The 21405-nt window shown below is 49.0% G+C and overlaps 1 protein-coding gene across 1 annotated transcript in view; it reads right to left on the minus strand.

The window, feature by feature from the left end:
* Window positions 1-345: 345 nt before the first annotated feature.
* Plekhd1 (pleckstrin homology and coiled-coil domain containing D1) overlaps window positions 346-21405 on the minus strand; it is a 29916-nt gene continuing 8856 nt past the window's right edge. The window contains exons 2-13 of the mRNA XM_076921836.1: window positions 18638-18731; window positions 18205-18294; window positions 17930-18006; window positions 17100-17191; window positions 16137-16189; window positions 6953-7047; window positions 5357-5450; window positions 3866-4044; window positions 3285-3417; window positions 2467-2611; window positions 1908-2057; window positions 346-1656 (exon numbers count right to left, since the gene is read on the minus strand). Of these exons, the coding sequence (XP_076777951.1) occupies window positions 1490-1656; window positions 1908-2057; window positions 2467-2611; window positions 3285-3417; window positions 3866-4044; window positions 5357-5450; window positions 6953-7047; window positions 16137-16189; window positions 17100-17191; window positions 17930-18006; window positions 18205-18294; window positions 18638-18731 (1369 nt within the window). The 3' untranslated portion in view covers window positions 346-1489. The remainder of the gene's footprint in view (window positions 1657-1907; window positions 2058-2466; window positions 2612-3284; window positions 3418-3865; window positions 4045-5356; window positions 5451-6952; window positions 7048-16136; window positions 16190-17099; window positions 17192-17929; window positions 18007-18204; window positions 18295-18637; window positions 18732-21405) is intronic.

Raw genomic sequence — 21405 nt, forward strand, 5'->3', positions numbered from 1 at the left:
TGACAAAGGCTATTCCCTGGAGCTACATCTGTCCCCACCTCAGGATGCTTCAATCTTCTGAACAGAAAATAGATGCCTTTGATTCAGCACTGTCTTAGCACCCAGCCTCTTTTAAACTTTTTTTTTCAAGATTTATTTTATGTGTATGAATGTTTTGTCTGCATGTATATACATGCACCATGTGAGTGCCGAGTGCCTGTGGAGGTCAGGAGAAGGTGTTGGATCTCCTGGCAAATGAAGTCACAGATGGTTGTGAGCTACCACATGGAATGCTGGGAACCAAGTCTTGGTCCTCCACAAGAAAAGTAAGTGCCCTTAACCACTGTACAAATCTCTGCCCCCCCCCCCCCCCCCCGCCTCAAGTCTTGTTTGGCAAGAATGATAGACTCAGGCAACTTCTGAGGGATGCACCCAAAAGACTGTCACAGATAAGAAACACATTCCACAGTTCTTGGCCTCCTGAAGGGTAGTGGTCATCCATAAAACCTGCAGGCTGGTGTTACAGTGTCACTTTGACAACACTGAACCAACCAACGGCTACTGGTACCCCACAGGCCCATGTTCCTATGTGGTGGGTTCCTGGCTACATTGGTTCAGAGTGAGGCCACTGCAGGGAGAGGAGGCAGCAAGGTGAGCCAGCTAGGAGAGAGACAGACCTCTGTGATCTCAGAGCAACAGGGTCACAAGAGCCTGAGGCAGCTGTAGTTCTGCCTGACTGTGGCTAATACAAAAGCTTTTTCACTCCTGATCTGGCTGTGTGTCCTTTAGGAAAACCCTGGATCACACATGTCTCCTGCACCCTCCAGCAAGTTGCTGGAGCTATGTATGGAGAAACCCATTTGTGAATAGGAGACCTGGGTGGCCTTACAGCCAGGGCAGCCCCGAGGAATACTACAGAGAGGGTGTGGGGTGCTGTGAACCTGGGGTTGAGTTTTAGGGCCTGCTCTTCCCTCTCCAAGGACGTAAGTTCAGGGCCTGGACAAATGTTGTATTGGAGGATCAGGATCGAAGAGAGAGTTAGAAGGTGTCATGTGACCAGGGTCAGTGCAGCAGAGTCACCAAGGGGTATGGTAGGTACCAGAGGAACTTTTCAGTCCTCATGGAATAGACGACTTCTCTTCTTGACCAACAGATACCACACAGAGCCAGGCCTCATCATGACAACCAGGTAGCACCCAGAGTGGACCCACACCACCAAGGTCAGGGCTTGGGCCTGGAGAGATGGCTCAGTGGTTAAGAGCACTTGCTGCTCTTCCAGCGGACCCAGATTTGACTCCGGTACCCACACTGTAGCTCACAACCATCCACAACTCCAGTTCCAGGGAATCCAATACTCTCTTCCAATACTCTCTTCTGACCTCCAAGGTCGGGGCTCTGGGTGAGGCAGAGGAGGTATCGCCTCCTTTGAGAATGAGGGTGGCCCTCCCCCAGCAGTACTCTGGTGGAGAGGACCAAGGGGAGTCCCACCAAGGAGGGGGAGGAGTTGCCATTACTTTCCTCCCCTGGGAAGTGCAGAGGCCCCAGGTTGGGTGGCCATGATGTGATAGATGGATTCCCTGAAGCGCTGGTCTCTGCTTAGCCTCTTGGCCACCTCTTTCAGCTCCTCTATGTTGTTGGCTTCTAGCTGGGAGGTCAAGAAGGACTGGGATGGCTTCACTGTGGAGACGAGAGAACCCATTGCCCCATGAATGGCATTCCCCCATGCTGAGCCCACCCTTCCTCCCCCCCTCATCCCAACCCTGCATGCTGCTGAGTTTCACTTGGTCCTTCCTACCCCAGGCTGGGAGAGCCATGTTCCAGGACATACTGTCCAGCCTTGTCTAACTTTGTTCTCTAACTTGCCATCTTCCTGCCTTGTAGCCCACAGCCTGTTCCATCTGACCCCACCAGAGTATATGGCTGCTCACTGTCATTCCAGGAAGTGCTGGACCGGCGGCGGTGGAAACGGCAGCTCTTGATTCGGCGAGTGGCCGCCTTGTGGATGTACACAGAATTCTTCATGATAACTGGCATCTTGGCTTCCAGCTCTGCATTCCGGATGCACTCCTCGAAGAACCCTGGTGGCAGGAAGGAGAAGTTGACTGTGTCTTTCTCTGGGCCTGTCCTTCTCCTCCTAAGTACTGGTTTGGTCCGGCGGGAGATAAGTTGATCTATCCTTTATGGAACGTAGTTTGTTCCTCAAACTACAACCTATAGCTATCAACAGGGAAGACCTGCTGGGAACAAAGCTTTGAGCTTTTAAAAAAAGAGGACAAAACTCCAGGCTTTCCGTCCATATCCTCATTCCAGGCTCAACTGCCACAAAGAGGCTTTGCCAAGGGTACTCCTACAGGATGGTGTCTGAGGAGAAACAGGAAGAACCACTTCACATGTGTTAGTGCTAGGCCTGTTCCAGGCTCTGGTGGGCTTGGGCTTATGGGGGCTGAGCTCTGGGATTAGAGCGGATCCCTGGAGAGAGGGTCTTACTTTTCAGGTGGCTCACATCAGCACGCATCCTCTCTTCCTTCTCCTTGTTCCGAACCTTGGAATTGAGGCCTTGCTCCAGGCTCCGCAAGGCCGCCTCTGCCTCCCGGAGTCGTCTCTCAAGGTCCATGCGTACTTTCACTTCAGCCTACGTGGAGGGATGGCCAAGAGGGAAGGAGTCCAGGGAGCTCTCCCCACCTCCCCAGAAGCCTTCTGTCATGGTGGATTTTCATTGCTAGTTGGATGGGATTTAGGATCACCTAGGAGACACACTTCAGGATGCGTCTGTGGAACATCTCCAGAAAGGTTTAACTGAGGGTAGAGGGTGCACCCTGGGTGTCCCGTGGGTTGAGGTCCCCGACTGAACAAACAGGAGAGGAGAGAAGGTATGGATTCTCGCTCTGTTTCCTGACTACAGACAATGTTGCCAGCTGCCTCATACTCCCACCATCATGGTTTCCCTGTTAGGATGGACTATCTGCCCCTCAAACCACGACCCTTCCTTCCATAGGCTGATTTTTGACAGGTACTTTATCACAGTAATGAGAAAAATAGCCAGGATACCTTCCCTGATCTTTGTGCACTCAATAGGCTTGGATAGAACTTTCCACATTTTGCTTCCACGCCTTACCCATGACCCAGATGACTGGGCCAGGGCCTATCACACTTTCTATCCATGATAAAACGTCTGCTACTCTTTTGATAAACTCACACCTGGATACACTGGGAGAGAGGATTGGGGTGGCTGTGAAGTACAGGGATGGGCAGGAGTCCCCAGGAGTATGGAGGCCCAGAGCACAAGGCCCATGCAGGTTGCACACCTTGAGTTCCCGCTCGGCCTGCTGCTTCTCTGCAGTCAGCTCCTGCAGCGAGTTCTGCAGGGCTTGAGACTGGCTTGAGTAGAACTCCCGTTCCTCCTCCAGGGCCCGGGAGCGTTCCTCATTCTCCTTCATCCTGCAAGCAGGAGAGGTGCTTACCCAAGGGTCGCCTACAAAGGGGCTTACGCCTGCTAGAGACATGCCTAGCATAAGACTGAGTCCTCTCTGGGTCCAGTCAGCTAGGTGATGAGAGGGGTGGGGTGGGGTGCTAGGAGCCCGAGGCTTAGCTGTTTGGGGATTGCTACTTTTCTGACCTCAGAGAAGTCCCCCGACCCCAGTGAGGCTGTTTCTTCATGGGTTGGGTGGGTGGAGGCTAAAGCAACCTGCTGGCTGGCCATGGACAGTGTTTTGATGGTGCTCTGTATGGTTGGTTAAGTCAGCTTTGAAAAAGCCAGGTCATAGGCAGAAAGGAAGTAAGTGGCCCATCATGTGAATGACAGCTAGAACTCTAGCCCAGCTGTCTAACTCGAGGGCAGACATGGGTCCTGAGATGCTGGAGGACCTGGCCGCCTCAGGTGCCTCACCTCTTCTCTGCCAGAAGCTTCTCTGCCAAAAGCTCCTGCATCCGCTCTTCGATCTGCCTGAGGTTGCTATGGAGACCATCATTAGCCAGTGGCTGCTCACTCTGATTGGTCAAGGGCTGTGGTTGGTTCTTATCTTCCTCCAGCATCTCTAGGGTTTTCTTCTTCTCTATAGAGAGTTCCTGGCACAAAGACAAGAAGGATGAGAAGGAGCAGGGGTTAGCTCTCCAGCATGGCTGCCCTGGTCTTCTTACAATTCCAGAGAGTAAACTACTCCTCCTTCAATCCTCCATGAGGATGTTTTACATGTCTCATTCCAAGATCTCCTTTCTTAGAACATGGCCAGGTTACTCCTTCATCAAGACAGACAAGGAGGAACCCAATGTGACTTCCAATAGAGATGGCACCTGTCAGAGCCAGATGTCAAGGCCTTAGGGCAACATGATCTTTTGAGGCCCGTGTTCCTCAAGGAGAAAGAAAATATATTGGGCTCATGTAAAAATGCCCAGAAGGGTCAGCCCACAAATAAATTCAGATGTTCTCTACATTTATCAACCAGTATCTTAACACTACAATGAAATTATGCCATTGAAAATATCCATGGTAACCACTCCCCATGATGAGAAAAGTGAAACAAACCAAGGTTCCAGTTACTAAGGAGACTAAAACTCTTACAGCCTTCATGACAACTCATGGATTCAACTAAGATGCCTGGTCCCACACTTACTTCAGATGCAGGACTTTGACATGGTATTAAGGCATGGTCAAGTGAAGCCCACATTTCAAATACATAACCAGAGTGTTAATCTTGTAACCGATGTGCAAAATGCATGGAGACACAAAGCAAATGCCTACCTAGAAGAATCAAGGAAGCTTTGACTAAAGAGTCTGAAGACAAATAGTTTTCCAGAAAAAGAGATGAGAAGGCTATGTGGCCTAGAAGCAACCATGGGGCTGTGGTGTGGGGGCTGAAAAATCTTATTGTCCTTGGGGATATGAGTTCAGTGGTTGGAGCAGGGAGTGGAGGGGCAGCGGAGGGACTGCTTGCATGCTATGCTAAGAAGTTTGTTCTCTGTCCTTGACACATGCGGCTTGCCCCTACCACTCTCAGTCTCTTGTATCAGATGACAGTGACCTGGAAGCTGAGATTTCCCTTCATGCTCAATTTCACCCAGGAGCAGCTAAGTTAGGAACCACAAAAGGATGTGGTGGGTGGCACTAATTGATCCTGCCTCTGGTATAAAAATAACAGCATTACAAAAAGCCGGTTTCCTGCGGCCACGGTCGTCACAAGGGCAAGCTGGAATTTTTTGTTCTGGGCCTGGGACTAACCAGTCCATGCTTTGGGTCTCATGTGCCCGCTAGAGTCCCCAGCCAAGCAGAGAGACGTCCTTTGGGTAAACTCGCTTCATGCTCATTCTCCTGTTGGTACTTTCCCTGGGAAATATGAGAATCCAGTATTGCTCAGCCCAGCCGGCTAGCTTGCCTCCTCACCTCCAGTGTACGCTGCAAGGATTCTGTGAGGTGCCTCAGCTCCTTCTTCTCTTGTTCCACGCCCTTGAGGCATCTTGCAGTGAGTTCTAGCTCCCTGTGGGGACAGAGAGCTGAACTGGCATGCTTCCCAACCTCTGCTTCCAGACACGTTTCTGCCGTACATTGTGTGGCTCAGTAGGACTCTTGGATGTTGCTCTGCAACACTGGGTACTGAAAACAGCTGTAGGGTTGGGGCAGCTAAGGCACCTCAGCCAAATGAGGTGGAGTCACTTACCAGATAGTGAGTGAGGTCCTGAAGCCAGGGGACTTATCTTCTAATTCAGTGTCTAACGACTGTCTGGCTTTTTATTTAACTAGATTCTCTTATTTGTATGCTAAGTTTAAAAATTAGGAAAAAGAAGTCTCTGTATTCCACCCCCGTCCCCAGTACATATCTAAATGATTCCCTTTAATAAGGTCTTTACCAGTAAGTTTCTCTGGGCTATCACTAATATCCATGGTGGTGGTGAGGATGATGGTGGTGGTGGTGGTGAGTGTGATGATTAGGATACGACACCAAGCACCACCAACCTCAGCAATAGTTCCCAGATTCTGGATAGACTACGCCTGAGTCACCTAGGTTGGGGATCTATAAATGCCCTACCTTCGTGAGGTTATAATTCAATTAATGCTTATAACGGTCAACTAGTTCTGTCTAGACTGAAGATTCCAATGTGCCATTAACCAAAATGTGAAAGGACTCCAGGAGAGATGGAGAGTGTTGGGGATCTTTGCAGGCAGCAGTTCTAGGCCAGGGCAGCTTGTGGCCAGTAACCCCGGTAAGTGGCTTTCACAAAGATCAGAGGGGCTTGTTCCGTGGAAGAGCCTGGCCTGCTCTTACCCATGTCTAACACTCTTGTTCACACCATTGCAAGACACCATTATCAACGAGCACAAATGACCCACTCATGAGGCTCAATATTCTTCTGGGTATACTGAAGGCCGGGAGCATTGGGAAGACCAGGCCATAAGTGGTTTCCTGATAAAAGCTGAGTCTGGCTGAACATCAGTCTGCCAGGACCAGAGCCAGGGCCAGGGCATCCCCCCTGTTTCCCCTGCCAGGGCCAGGGCATCCCCCCTGTTTCCCCTGCCAGGGCCAGGGCATTTCCCCCCTCCCCTGTTTCCCCTCCCAGGGCCAGGGCATCCCCCCTGCTTCCCCTCCCAGGGCCAGGGCATATCTTTGTTGCCCCTCCTAGAACCAGGGCATCCTGCCCTCCGTTGTGTCTCCTAGGACCAGAGCATTCCCACTCTGTTACTCTTCCTAGGGCCAGGGCATCCTCCCCCTCTGTTGCCCCTCCTAAGACCAGGACATCCCTCCCTCTATTGCCCCTCCCAGGGCCAGGGCATCCCCCATTACCCTTCCCAGGTCCAGGGCACCCCCATTGACCCTCTCAGTGCCAGGGCACCCCCACTGACCCTCTCAGTGCCAGGGTAGCCCCCAATACCCCTCCCAGGTCCAGGGCACCCCCATTACCCCTCCCAGGGCCAGGGCATCCCCACCATTTCCCCTCCCAGGGCCAGGCAGCTCCCATTGCCCCTCCCAGGGCCTGCCATCACCTCTTGATCTGCTCCTGCTCCACTCTCAGCTCTTGTACCACCTCCTCGAACTGCTGCTTCTCAGCCTCCAGCACCTGATTCAGGCGCTCAAGCTCCTGAAGAGAAACGGAGAAGAGGAAAGTCACGGCAGGCACAGAGCCCCTAGGTCCCCTTCACTAGGTCAGGGGATCCTCTGGGGTTTGGCTCAGTCCAGGGCATAAAGCCAGATTTGTGAGAACTGAAGAGTCCAGGCTCCACTCAGTGGCACAGCCTCAACTAGCCCAAGAATGTGATGAACCTGGCCCATGAAAACTGTTAGCCAGAGGAAGGACAAGGTTAGACACGATCCCAATAAGGATCCTCTGGCAGATTCAACTAATTCTGGATGTTGTTCTTCTGGACACCTATAGGAACTAACACCTTAAGGTGAGGTGGTTATGCATCTAGCATGGAACACACACACACATGCACACACACACACACTGATAACAAAAACATGGAGCCTATATTTCCAGGACACTGAGTGGCATTGGGTAAACTGTCAAAAGACAAGCTATTCCCAACCCCAAGAGTCAGAGTTAAGGTGTTCTTTATCTCAAGGCTCATTTGAGTCGGGTCTACAGCTTCCCTCTCCTCAGCCCTATGGGAGTAGGAATGTCAGGTGACTGAGGACCAGTCCCTTCAGGGAAGCCAGGCCTCCTGTTGTTCCCCCTAGCATGTTGGAGCCTGTAGGCTAGGGCTGCTGTTTTCCCTGGGTCAGTAGAAGTGGTGTTAGGGTTCTGTTTCTGACGTTTGGCTCCGTTTTTATGTCAACTGTTTTGTTTCTGTTTTATGGTGTGGTAACATTGTTTCTGGATCTGCTTTTCACTTTGCAGTTCCGGGTGACTCCCTAGTCACGTGGGGGCTTTGTTCTCCAGCATAATGGCTCCTTGCACGGGAGTGGCACTACCTGTGGACAGTGATGTTGCCGTTGGCTTTGAAAAGATACAGAGAGGAATAAATTACAGGGAAGAGTCTGGTTTCAATTCCCACTCCTGGGTTTCCTACCCAAATAAGTCATTTCTCATCTAAGCTTTACTGGCGCAAACTGCCTCTGTTTGTTCAATGCTCATCACCTGGGCTGCTCCCGGGAGTTCTGATGCCCCCACCCCCACGCCCGCACATGCATGGCTACAGCACACTGGCTATTGGTGGTTGAGCTTGTAAGAATGGATAAAGTAGATGTCATTTGATGAGCTCTGGTCCCTTGCCCCGGGCACAGGTAGAGAGGTCCCTTTGGCCAGGGCCTCCAGGAATGAGGACTTGTGAAGCAGAGCTCCAGTCAGCCCGAGGAGCAGCGTGGGAAATTTTGTGCTGTTAAAAGCCATGGGCATATGGGGACATTGGGTTACTCCAGAAGCCATGGCCTAGCCTACATCTATATTTGATGTATCTTATATAGACAAAATATAAGTAGGATTAAATTTATATTCTTGCACACACCCCTCTTTACAATTGAAGACAACTTCAGACCTTAAAACCAACAGAAGCTCTGTTTTAATATGCATGATGTCGCTGGTGCTGACAGCCTCGCTGGCCCCAGAGTCAACAAACTTGAGAGGCTTTCCTCTGGCAGTGTTTGTCTGCTGTCAGTTTGTCAGCAAGAGCTGTTGAGAGGCCCATAGAACTTACTAGCCACAAGGACCCGAGCCCCAGGATGGCTCTCACAGGTCCCATGATCACCCAGGACCCAGTAGAGGACTCCACCCCACAGCCTGGCTTTACCTCCCTGGAAAGCCAGCTCCCTAGCACAGGCAGCCTACTGCCACTCCCTGCTCACCTCTGTTGCCCTGGAATAACCACACTGAAACAGCTTTTCCTGAATTGTCAGTCAGTGTCTGAAACTCAGACCTTCCCACCCTGGGACTCAAGCTCCTCGGGATGCCAGCAGATGCTAGGCTGTGCCTCTAAAACCCCCAAAGGGAAAGAAACCTTGAACATAGCAGGACCATTAAAAACAACCCAGCCATTTGCCTTTTTCTCCTCTTGGTGGTTCCAAACATATGTGATAAGATGTTTTTACTTGTGTCAGTGACTAGCTATGCCCAAGGAAGCATTTGCTGCCACCTCAAAGGAGCCAGGAGACTGGGCGTGACGAACCAAAGCCCTCCAGGGCCTTAGCAACTCTAAAAGAAGTTCAGTCTTCACTGGATGCTTAAATCCCCTAATCATTTTTTTTCTGCTAGCAGGTGGCCAAGCTCAGCTTGAGTGACTCTCAGGGTAGGAAAATCAGAAAATCGGTTTCAGCTTTAACAACCTACAAAAAGCATCCCACCTCCTCCACACCCACCCCACCACCAGCCCTGGATCTCAGTCTCTGAAAGCCACAGACACAGGAGCATTGGCAGATGATGGAAACATTTTGTGGAACTCTTCACACGGACCCACCATCCATGCAACAAGTCTCTGTTCCTATCCCAGTCCCTCAAGTCACCCTGAGGGATTCCCTCCCTTCAGCAGCTACCTCACTTCTGATCTTTATCACACTTTCTTCCTGGGTCTCTCTCTCTAAGTCTCTCAGACCTGTGGATCCCAGACCACAGAATAAGAGCGAGCAGATTGTCCTGAGCCAAGCAGAAGACTGGCAGGGCCGAGGGCAGCGGCCAGCCCCTGAGCATTCCAGGTTACTCTATGGTGCTCCTGGAGAAGCAAGCAACCCATGTTGCCCACCGGTTCCATTTCAGCCCAAATCTGCCTCCCTGCCAACTTCCCTCACCAAATCCAACTTCGTCCTAGGTCATCAAACAAAACTAATTTCTTTTCCCTTCAAAAGTCTCTTCCCAAGTTTCCTGTCCTCTAAGCTGAACACATCTTGTTTGCATGCTTCACAGACCATGGTTTCTTGTCCTCAATAAAACTAATTATACTCATAAAAGGAATGCAGCAAAAGGGGCTCCTGATGGGGAAGACTTAACACAGGGAGGATTCTTTGCAAGTCATTTACAGGCTCAATGCAATTCTAGGAAATGGCCCGGTGTGAGATGTTTTTTTTTTTTTTTTTTTTTTTTTTTTTTTTTTTTTTTCTTATAGTTCTATTCATTCACACTACATCTATTTACCACGTGTGTAGTGTGTTCCAAGCATCTGCTGGGCTCAACATGGAGGAGCTAAAGCTGTTCTTGCGGAACCTATGGTTTCGTGTAGCTACTAAAAAAGCCAGACCAGGCTTTCACATCAAATGCAGGAATCCAGTGTACTGAAATAACCAGGTACACCAGAGAGCAGTTCAGAACACGATACATGTTCTGCAGGACAGGGATCCAGTTCTGAGTCAAGCTGTCCTGGATGAAAGTAGAGAAGTTGGAAGAGTGGCAATCAGTTGGTTCTTGAGCTGAGAGACAAAGGAAGATAGGTACACGAGTTGGAGATTTAGTTCGGTGGCTTGACTAGTAAGTACAAGGCCCTGGGTTAGGTCCCCAGCACTAAACACCAGCAAGCAACCAAAAATAAATACATGGAAGAAAAGAAAGCCGGGCGGTGGTGGCGCACGCCTTTAATCCCAGCACTTGGGAGGCAGAGGCAGGCGGATTTCTGAGTTCGAGGCCAGCCTGGTCTACCGAGTGAGTTCCAGGACAGCCAAGGCTATACAGAGAAACCCTGTCTCGAAAAACCAAAAAAAAAGAAAAAAAGAAAAAAAAGAAAAAAGAAAAGAAAGAACATACAGATGGAAGAAATAGTACCTACAAAGCCCCTGTGGAAACCTGTTGCCTGAAGAACCAAGTCATGCTCGTATGAGACATGAGAGCAACCATGATGGGCAAGAGGCTGGGCTCAGAGAAGCAGAGAAGCTGAGGAAGGAGACACCATACCCACGTAGCGCCTGACTTAGGTGAGGATCTTATGGGTTTTCTTTTTCCTGAACAAGAAGCAAAGAACATTTGTCGGTTGGTCAGCTGTTTGGAGTCTCACACTGACCACGTCACCTGTCCCAGCACAGCCTCAAATTCACAGTCTTCCAGCCTCTGCCTGCTGAAAATGCTGGGATTGCAGCTGCGTGCCCTCACATCAGTGGCAGCAAAAGATCTGAGAGCAGAAGGTCGCTGGCAGCCAACAGGAGCTGTTTTCCCTTTAAACACTGAGTTGGCTGCAGTGTTGAGGAAAAAACAGAGAGGTAGAAAGAGTTTAAGGACCCCAGGCAGGAGGCCACAGCACGTTAGGTAAGGCCTGGTAGCAGCAGGACTTGGGAGTGGGGTGGGAAAAAGAGAAAGGCAGAAGGACAGGGTAAAGAAAGATCCCTAAGTTTCTGACCCACACACAAACCTTGGGTGGTACATATCTAGAGACGGGAATGTGAGAAGACAAGCAACCCTTCCAGAAAAGGTAAAGGCAAGACATCTTGACCTCAGACAAGACATGCTCTCAGCATCTTTGGATGTCTGGGTGGGGTGTGAAATCAATTGTTGAGTATCAGAGGATGGGGAGACAACAGAAAGAAGGGACAGGTGTTACCCTGGGAGTTGCTGGCACATAAATAGCAAACTGAAGTTAGGGGGCATAGATCTGGAGCAGAGAGAAGAGAGGGAAGTTCAAGTTCTAAGACCTGAAACAAGACAGAGCTATTTTGTAGACTTCCCTCACACAGACTGCTTGCAGTGTAGTAGCTGCTTAGCAAGCGCCTTCCAGGCCAGGTGTGGTGTGCACACTTTTAATCTTAGCCCTCAGAAGACAGAGGCAAGTAGATCTCTGTGAGTTAGAGGCCAGCCTCATCTACATAGTGAGTTTCAGGCCAGCCGAGGCTACATCCAGAGACCTTGTCTCAGATCAAGGTATTATACGTACTTTAAAGAGATTATCAGAACCATAGTCAGATGGTAGCCTTGTTAAAAAATTATCAGACCAGGAATTAAAACAAAAAATAAACTCAATTGTGGGTTATATGCTGAAGGCTTTAATGGAAAAAATATGTAAAAAGATAAGACTAATATATGTAGGGAGATGGGAATTACACAGACACACACACACAAACACAGAGACACACACACAAACACACAGACACAGACACACACACAAACACACATACACAAACACACAGACACATACACACAGACACACAGACACACACAAATACACACAAACACACAGACACACACACCCCAAATGCAAGATTCAAAACACAAGACAATTGAATAATAGCCAAGTGTGATGGTGTGCTCTTGTAATCCCAAGAAGACAAGGAGGATCAGGAGTTCAAGGGTGGTTTAAACTACATGTGACCCTGCTTCACAAAGCAAGCAAAAAAGCAAACAAGCCAACAAACAAACAAAAAACAATCAGAACAACAAAACTGTGCTATGAAAGAACACAGAGTGTCTCTGATAAGAGAAACTTCCAAATACAACAGAGAGCTTGCCCTTCATCTCTTCCTATGTGTGGAGACATAGGGTACACTGTGATCTGGCAGCTGTCTACACACCAATGGAAGAGACCTCAGAATACCGCCTTTCTGATAACTTGATCTTGTATTTTCTACTCTCCAGAACTCTGAGAAATAAATTGCTCTCATTGAAGTCACTTGGCCTGATTTTATCATGGTAGATCAAACTGACGAGGCTCTATAACCTACACCACCCAACAATGACAGAGTCCACATCATTCTCAAGTTTGACTAGAACATTCACCAATACAGGCTGGACTCTGCAGGAGGAGACACACCTTTACAGATTTTAAAAGACTAGAAATCATATCATGTTTGCTTTTAGTAATAAAATTATACCATAAACTAACAACAAAACAGTAGTAAGAAAATCCACAGAGATCAGAGATTTAAAAAAATACATTTATGGGGCTGGAGAAATGGCTCAGTGGTTAACAGCCCTGATTGCTCTTCCAGAGGTCTGGAGTTCAATTCCCAGCAACCACATGGTGGCTCACAACCATCTGTAATGGGATCTGATATCCTCTTCTGGTGTGTCTGAAGACAGCTACAGTGTACACATATGCATAAAATAAATAAATCTTTAAAAAATACATTTCTGACTAACATGGGTTAAAGACATGGTTTCAAGAGAACTCCCCCCAAATTAAATATTGAGACCTAAGTCTGAAGAAAAAATTAACATTCCTTGTTATTTATTCAAGTGAAATGACAGTGTCTATCTACACCAAAAAAAAAAAAAATATCTATGGATATGTATGTTTGTAACTGGAACAACCCAGAGGTCCTTGAGTGGGAAAATAGATAAACTGAGGTATATACCCAGATAACGAATTTGCTCAAATATGAAAAGAAACCGATGTTCAAGCCATACAATGACACAGTGGATGTTTAAATGCACCTTACAAGTGTAAGACACTGATCTGAAAGGTAGGTGTGGTATGTGATTTCAACTCCATGATGTTCTGGAAAACGCAAAACTTTGGAGACAGTAAAAAGGTCTTTGTGGTTGCTACATTAGTTGGTTGGTGGGAGAGATGAATACATGAGATGCAGAATTTCTAAGGCAGTGAAACTATTCTTTGTGATATCACAATGGAGAAATAGTAGCATTCTACGTTTGTCAAAATCGAATGTGCTACACTAAGGCTGGAGGCGGATGGCCCAGGCAGATATGCCCAGGTTGCTCTCTCTGCATTCTTGACTTGTGTGCTCAGAGTCTCAGGCTCTTTCTGACACATGAAAAACGCCATGGGTCCACCGTCACATGGTGCGTTTCCCTGAGTTCTAGTCCATTCAGCCTCTCTGCAGCCCAGAAGAAGGCAGAGCAGCTCTCATTTTCATTGAGCACTAGAGACGAGGAATTTGAAGTCCATAGGAATCAAATGACATCCACATCGTCAGGGCTGAAGCTAAAATTCCACCAGGGACCCTGGCTACAGATTCTGAGGTTCCCTATGAGTCAAGGGTATCCCCCAGAAACCTCACACCTTGTCTCTGGGATACAGTATTTTTTTTCTGTGTGGCCCCAATCCCCTCTGCCAATCCTGGATCTAGAATAGGATAGGGAAGGTATTGGAGACAAGCACATCTACCCCATGGGTGAGGAAACTGAGGGAGAAAAACACTTAAGCAGAGTGACTCAGTGTGGTCATTCCAGGAGCAGGATCTGGTCAAAGCCTAACACTGACAGGTAGCTTGTACCTGGTGTGGTTCTCTTCCTGCTGATGCTCCAAGCAGCCTCCTCCACGTTAACTGCTGGGCTCGCACCTTATTTGGACTCTATAACTGCCAGCGTCCCACTTCAGTAGGTGGCATTAAGGGAGGCCTGTGTGCCCTGGGTCTCCACTGCCCTAATTTCCAAGCTAAGACCTAGATAGTGTGTCTAAATTTTCCTCGGGCCAATTGCTGCCCCAGATTCAACCTCTGTTGGCTAAATCTCCTCTCCCTGTCGGGGGCTGTGTCTCCCACTCCAACCCATGCTGGCCCTCCCAGATCATCTGACTTTAAGGGCTCTGACAACATACCAAGGTCTCGCTCCAAATGCACAGAACGCTATGGAGAAAAGGCCTAAACTCTAATGGAATCCAGATGCAAGGAGTGTGGAGACCTTAGAGCTCAAACTCTGGGGGTTGGGGGGAAGAGGCACAGCATTATCATGAGGGTCCATCTAAGGTACTACCCCCTTATCTGCCCTTCCTGGGTGCCAGGCATACATGTGGTGCATAGACATGCATGCAGGCAAAATGCCCATACACATAAAATGCTTAACACTAAACCCCAATTTCAACCCTGCATCTCCAAATTAAAATCTTCAATCTTGGTTTGTTTGTTTGTTTGTTTTCAATGAAAAGACTCTAGATCAGTGGTTCTCAACCTTCCTAATGCTGCAACCCTTTAATACAGTTCCTCATGTTGTGGTGACCCCTAACCATAAAGGTATTTTGTTGCTACTTTATAACTGAAGTTTTGCTACAGTTAGGAATTGTAACGTGAACATCTGAAATGCGGGCTAGCTGATATCCACAGGTTGAGAATTGCTGCCGTCTAATTGGAAGAATAAACTGGCACAGAAGGTGAGATTTTTGGAGGAAAAACAAAAGCAGATTATCCTAGTGGTCTGAAATTAAGCCATAATGTAAAGCTTCAAGAATCAAGTCAGCTCAGTGATGGCTTCCACGGTTACCATCTTATTGTAAGCTGGGTGCTGTGCCAGAAGGGTTTGGGTCCAAAGGAGACATGTGTTTCTTGACTTTGGGGCGTGTTTTAGAGTCCCATTAGGGGTAATAGGGAAGGCACCAAGTTCCTGAACTGAGCTACAGCTGATGGCCTCAGCCCTGTGGCTGTCCTGAGAGAGGACAATGAAAGTGACAAGATTAAAGAATGTGGATTGGGTCAGTCTCCTATCTGCAGGCTCCTCTGAGCACCAGTCTGCAAAGCCAGACCTCACCTATGCCGGCATCACCAATAATTAATAATAACATGAGCACAGTGCTAAGAGAAACAGCTAGTCACTAAGCACACACCGTGAGCATTGTGTACACGCAGTGTGTCAAATGCTTTCAATGCAATCAATGTCTTGCTTCATCTCTGTAACATCCCTTAAAGAGATTGGCCTTATTATTTTCCTCATTTTTTGGGGGGTGAGAATACTGACATTCAGAGAGGGTAAGTAACTTGTCAGGGATCATACATTTAGAAGGGCTAAGGTCAAATACAGGCACAGGCAGTCTTGCCCCAGGTTTCCCCTGCTTACAACCTGCCCTGCCCTTCAGGTGTGGATTCAAGTGGCTCAAATGAGACAAGAGTCCCCTTAGCCTTCAGGCTGGTTTAAGCCTGTGCTGAGCCTCCATGGGGCTTGTATTGCTGATGGAAAAAGAGCAAAGGGATAGATCTCTGAGGTCCTCAAACCCCATCACCTTTATGGACCAGAAGTCTCCCCAGCCCCCATCTCCCACCCACCCCTCTGTGGATAACTGAGGCCGTTGCAACCTGCTGTGGATATCAGCAAGTTTAGAAGGCTTTGTCTCGAAGTTGCACTCACTCATTCTTTTCCTGAGAGTTCGGAGAAAAAACACTTCCCACCAAGATGCTACAACAAGGTACAGATACTGTCACCTCAGTGGCCTCATTGCTCCATCCCTTCTGAAGCCTCTTGGGTAAGTTTCTGGATGCCCAGTGCAACACACACACACACACACACACACACACACACACACACACACATCCCTTAATGCCAGCTGTGTCTGGGGGCAGGGCTGAGTCTTTCTGCACAGCCACGCACGGGCTTACCTCTCTCTGCTCCCTCTGAAGGCACAGTTCTTCTGTCTCCTCCATCAGCTTGTCTGCCAAAGCAAGCACACACACACTGAAAACTGCTCAGAACTGTGAGGGCAGGTGTCTTAGGTGGCCTCTGTCACCTGTGCCATCTCCTTCGAAGAGCCACTCCTAGCCTGGGGTTGGGTCCTGCTCTGCTGAACTGAAGCTGTCTCACTGGCCCAAACTGCCTTTCCAGCCATCTTCTCTGTTTTGTGCCTTCATGGATCCACAGAGGACTTGGACACGCAGGCTCAGATGGGTCTTTGCAGCCTGTGCCTCTGTAATCTCTTACTACTGAGCTAGTGCCTGCTTAATCTGGGAGGCCATATTCCTGCCAAGGGAGAGGTGCCTAGAGCAGGCAGAGAGGGGCCAGGGTCTCAGATATCTCAGCAGGCTCCCAGGAAGGGGATCAGTCCATTCTCTCCCAGCTAGAGGGCATTTAGCAGACCACAAGGGCGCGGGGCCTGGATCCTTGTAGCTAGGTTCCAAGTAGGTCTGGTGAGAAGAGGAGAGATAGGTACAAGACCTGCAGCTCAGGCAGGAGAACATTTTTTCTGTTTCGAGATCTTTCAACTGAAGACCTGACACAGACACACACCTAGGCATTTTCTCTTTAAGCTGATCTCCACCTTACTATAACTCCTGAGGTCATTATGGTCTCTTCCTTAATAAGAAGGAAGTTGAGGCTTATAGAGCCTGAGTGACCAACTCATCCATACAACAAACAGGTAGATGACAGGGCTACAGCCCAGGTTCTGGCCACTAGTGACTCCTGCTTCTAGCTTTCTGGCCAAAAAAGCATGTATCACACCATTAGGTTCTATAGGTGTCAAGCTCCTTTCCAAGTCCCAGAGAGAACTCCCATACCATTCCCACCAGGTCCCTCCCTAGCTGTCATTCAGAAACTTCAGATTCCAGTTCATCCTGGTCACCTACCTAAATATTCCTGTTTTTCCTTAGCCAGCTGTAGCCCCTGTGCCTCCAGGCTTTTGATCATAGCTTCTCCTAGCTGGGCATTTTTCCAGGTCCTAGGGAGGGAAAAGCAGATGGGAGAGAGGAAGTGAGGAAAAATACAAACAGTCAAACCAGAAGGAAGGCCCAGGGAGAAGGAGAGTGTACATTTTCTGTTGTTAGCCCCGCCCCTTGCTCTACAGAATCTCAGCTCAGTCTGGCACCAAGGGCTCTGGGCAAGCCACCAGCATTGATCAGTTACAGTAACTGGAAGCTGAGGTTGCAAAGTGGGCCACCGGGACAGAGCCAAGAGCACTCACAGAGGATGGATGGGACTGATTCCCTAGGAGCCTTCTACATCACTGCATGCATGCCTACCACCTGGTGCAAGGCTGGGTACTCGGTGTTATTGTTTAGGTTAGAAGTACGGACTGGCTCGAATAGGCACAGGCTGTGTTGGTCAGGTGGTTTCTGGGACCTGCACTGTGATTTGTAAACACCATCTCTGGGCCTTGCCAGGGTTCCATACAGGTCTGGGAAGGGAAGATGGATGTACTGAGGTGCTGAATACAAGGAGCAATGCTCTACTCCCTCCCAAGAGTTGGAAGAAGTAAATGATGTCCACATCTGTCATCACTGAGGACACCTTCCCAAACTCACCACTTGGGGACCCTCACGGATGCTCTACAGCCTGAGTGGTCTCCTCCCACACACCCTAGGCAGCTCCCACAGCCCTGTCTCAGGACCACAGACAGGCAGGTGGGCAGGGCCAGCCTAGCCCACGCCCCTCAGGTGCCCTGCTGGCAGACACTTACACCTTCCCAGACTCCTGCAGCATTTCAAGCCATTGTGTCTGCTCAAACTCAGACTCAGCAGCCAACAAGACATTCCCCTGTCGGGAAAAGGAGCCAGAGTGAGAGGTATCCAAGAGAAAAAGGGGAGGGGGGAGGTGATTTCTTCTCTTCCCACCCCATTTTCCACAGGCCCTGACAGCCCTCTCAGGCTAGATGGTGGAGAGCTGTTTCCAGGGGACCAAGATGAAGCTGTTTTGTCCTGTGGAGCCTGGGCTATGGGAGGGTTCCCCACTTACGTGGAAGTCCTGGTGTGAGATCTTCATGGCATAGGGCATACTGGGCTCTTCTCTGGCCTCCACCAGGCAGCCGCCCAGTGGGATGACACCCTGAAGAACAAAGCAGAGCAAGCAGCTCCCACCCTACCCAACTCACATCACTTAAACATCCCAGGAACCTCCTGGAGAAAGCCAAGGGCTTTGCCAAGGGCCTCCGGCTGGACCACATCTTAGGATTATGCCATTAAAGATAGGACTGACTTCCAGAAAGAAAGGTTGCCGGGACTCAGGAAGTGTGTGTGTGGAGGGAAGGACCCAGCCCAGAGGCTGGAGGGGGAGTGTCTTGAGCCCTGAGAGGATTTGCTCTCCAGATTCTAAACTAAATCAACCAAGAGTTCTCTACCATCCCCAACTGTCCCTAGTGGCCCCCCTCAGCATGGAAGGCACCCCTCACCTTTGGGTGAATATTGAAGTATTTATTGGTTTCAAAGCTCTTTCTCTCGCTCTCAGAGTAGTAAAGCAGAAAGCTTTCTTTGATGATGAAAAACCTATGGGAAGCCGTGAGAAAAAAATGGAAAGCTCTTGTGAGTCAACAGCACCCTTGGGGGCCCCGGACTCACAAGGGAGCCTATGGGGACCCCCGTTCCCACTGCCCATTGCACAGAGGTCTCAGAGGTCTCCTGGATAGGCAATGAAGGAGGAGGCTGAGGACTGGCTTCCCAGCCTGCCCTCTTCAGCACAGCAGAAACCTGTTGTCGTTCTCCTCAGGTCCCTTTATCCTCTGAACCGTCAGCTCCGGTCATGTGGTAACTGCTCCAGGTCTGGATGGAGGATTGGACGAATTGATTGTAGATGGGTGTTATAATGTAATCAAATGGGACTGCTATCCACTGCTGAGGCCTGCAGTCCTGGTACCCCAAGGTGATATCGGCATTCTCGTTCATCTCAGAGTACTTACATCCTTTCTTGAGTCTAACTGGGATCAAAGTGGTCATGGTACTTTCTGGTTACTGGGGAGGCAAATCCTCAGTGCCAGCAGGTCCTTGACTTGCCTTGAGGACTCCTACAGAACTAGAAGCAGAAGCTTTAAGAAACCAAGTGTGGGGGGCTGGAGAGATGTCTCAGAGGTTAAGAGCACGCACTGACTGCTCTTCCAGAGGTCCTGAGTGCAATTCCCAGCAACCACATGGTGGCTTATAACCATCTGTAATGGGATCTGATGCCCTCTTCTGATGTCTGAAGACAGCTACAGTGTACTCATATAAATAAAAGTACATAAATAATATTTTTTAAAAAAAGAGTGGGAATTTAAAAAAGAAAGAGAGAGAGAGAGAGAGAGAGAGAGAGAGAGAGAGAGAGAGAGAGAGAAAGAAAACCAAGTGTGCTCCAGGGTGAACTCCAGTTAGGCCTTAAAGCTCCTGGGGCTCAGACACTAGAGTTCTCTCTCCTCCAGGGACACTGCTACGATGTGACCTGGAAAGGCGCTGGAGGAATCCTGAGTGTGTGTGTGTGTGTGTGTGTGTGTGTGTGTGTGTGTACATACAAGAGAAAGTTCGGAGCAGCAACGTGTTAGAGCCTTCTAAGATAGACTCACAATGGCCAACAGTGTGACTTTCTTACCTGCTGAGCATTCTGTGAAATGACACAGGCAACCTGATATAGGTCACGGCAGGAACATTTGCACCATGAAAATCAAATACTGCAGAACCACCCCCCAAGAGCCTATTATTAAACCATGCACTGGACCTTCTTGTGAGGAGCTTGAAAAAAATGTAAGTAGCATGAAGAACTCACAGGATCCTTGCAGGTCCCCCAGCTGCATGAACTTCCCTGTCACCATAGCTGATCTGGGGTAGAATGGAGGGGTAGCCTGGATGGCTGCGGCCTCTGCTCCCTCTCCAGAGGGACCTGAAGCTAAGCTTTGCAGTTTCGTATGAGTTCCATGATTTTGCCTTTTTCCCTCAACTCTCTTTTGAGGTGTGTGTGGGGTCTTCCTGTGTTGCCCTGGCTGGTCTTGAACTTATAGACTTGAACAGTCTCCCTCATCTCAATTTCCTGAGCAGCTGACACTACACAGCTGTACCACCAGGCCTGCCTTCAACTCATTTTCTGTATTCATGTCAACAGAACAAATGCAGCCCTAGAGGACTCTGTGTTTGGGTTCTTGCACTTAGCATTCAATACCCATTGCCACAAAGTGTGTTTCTTTATCTAGACAGGGCCACTGGGCTCCTGAAGGGTGGGGCCATGCCACATCAGTCCCTAGGGAAAGGTAGATGTCTCTCCTGACAGTTCCAAAAGAGCCTCACAGGGTAGGTAAGAGCTCAGACCTTGGATTTTCCAGCTTGGGGGTGGGGCGTTTAGGTAAGGACGCTCAGCTACCTGAGCCTTAGTCTCTGGAGCACAGAAGTGCTGGTACCAACATTAGGGGGTGGTCGTGTGGACTGAATGAGACCATAGTTATAACCTAGCCTGTGTGTGAAGGACCCAGGGTGGGGTGAAATGTCCCATGGTCTGGTGACGTCCCTCAGTAGGAAAGGCAGGCAAGCAGAATAGAGCTGCCTCCCCACCCCCACAATAGTGCCTCACGAACCCCTTAATAGCTTTATACTTGAGGAACCTGAGCTGGGGTTGGGGGAGGGGTGTCGTTATTGATAGAAGGCTTGCCTAGCATGCACAGAGCAATCTGTAGTACCACATAAAGTAGGAATTGTAGCACACACTCATGACTCCAAATATCCAGGAGGTAGAAAGAAGTCAAAGTCATTGTGATGGTTTGTATATGCTTGGCCCAGGGATCGGCACTATTAGGAGGTGTGGTCTTGTTGGAGTAGGTGTGTCACTGTGGGCATGGGCTCTCATACCCTTGTCCTAGCTGCCTGGAAGTCAGTCTTCTCTTAGAGGCCTGCAGATGAAGATGTAGAACTCTCAGCTCTGCCTGTACCATGCCTGTCTGGATGCTGCCTTGATGATAATGGACTGAACCTCTGAATCTGTAAGCCAACCCCAATTAAATGTTGTCCTTATAAGAGTTGCCTTGGTCATGGCATCTGTTCACAGCAGTAAAACCCTAAGACAGTCATCCTCAGTTATGTAGTGAGTTCAGAGCTAGCCCAGTCATGATGCTCCTATCAAAAAAAAAAAAAAAAAAAAAAAAAAAAAAAAAAAAAAAAAAAAAGCACCTCACTAGTAGCACACGTCTTTAACGCCTTTATAATCTCA

This window comes from Arvicanthis niloticus, chromosome 23 (genome assembly GCF_011762505.2).
Source record: "Arvicanthis niloticus isolate mArvNil1 chromosome 23, mArvNil1.pat.X, whole genome shotgun sequence".
In the NCBI taxonomy this organism is placed as follows: domain Eukaryota; kingdom Metazoa; phylum Chordata; class Mammalia; order Rodentia; family Muridae; genus Arvicanthis; species Arvicanthis niloticus.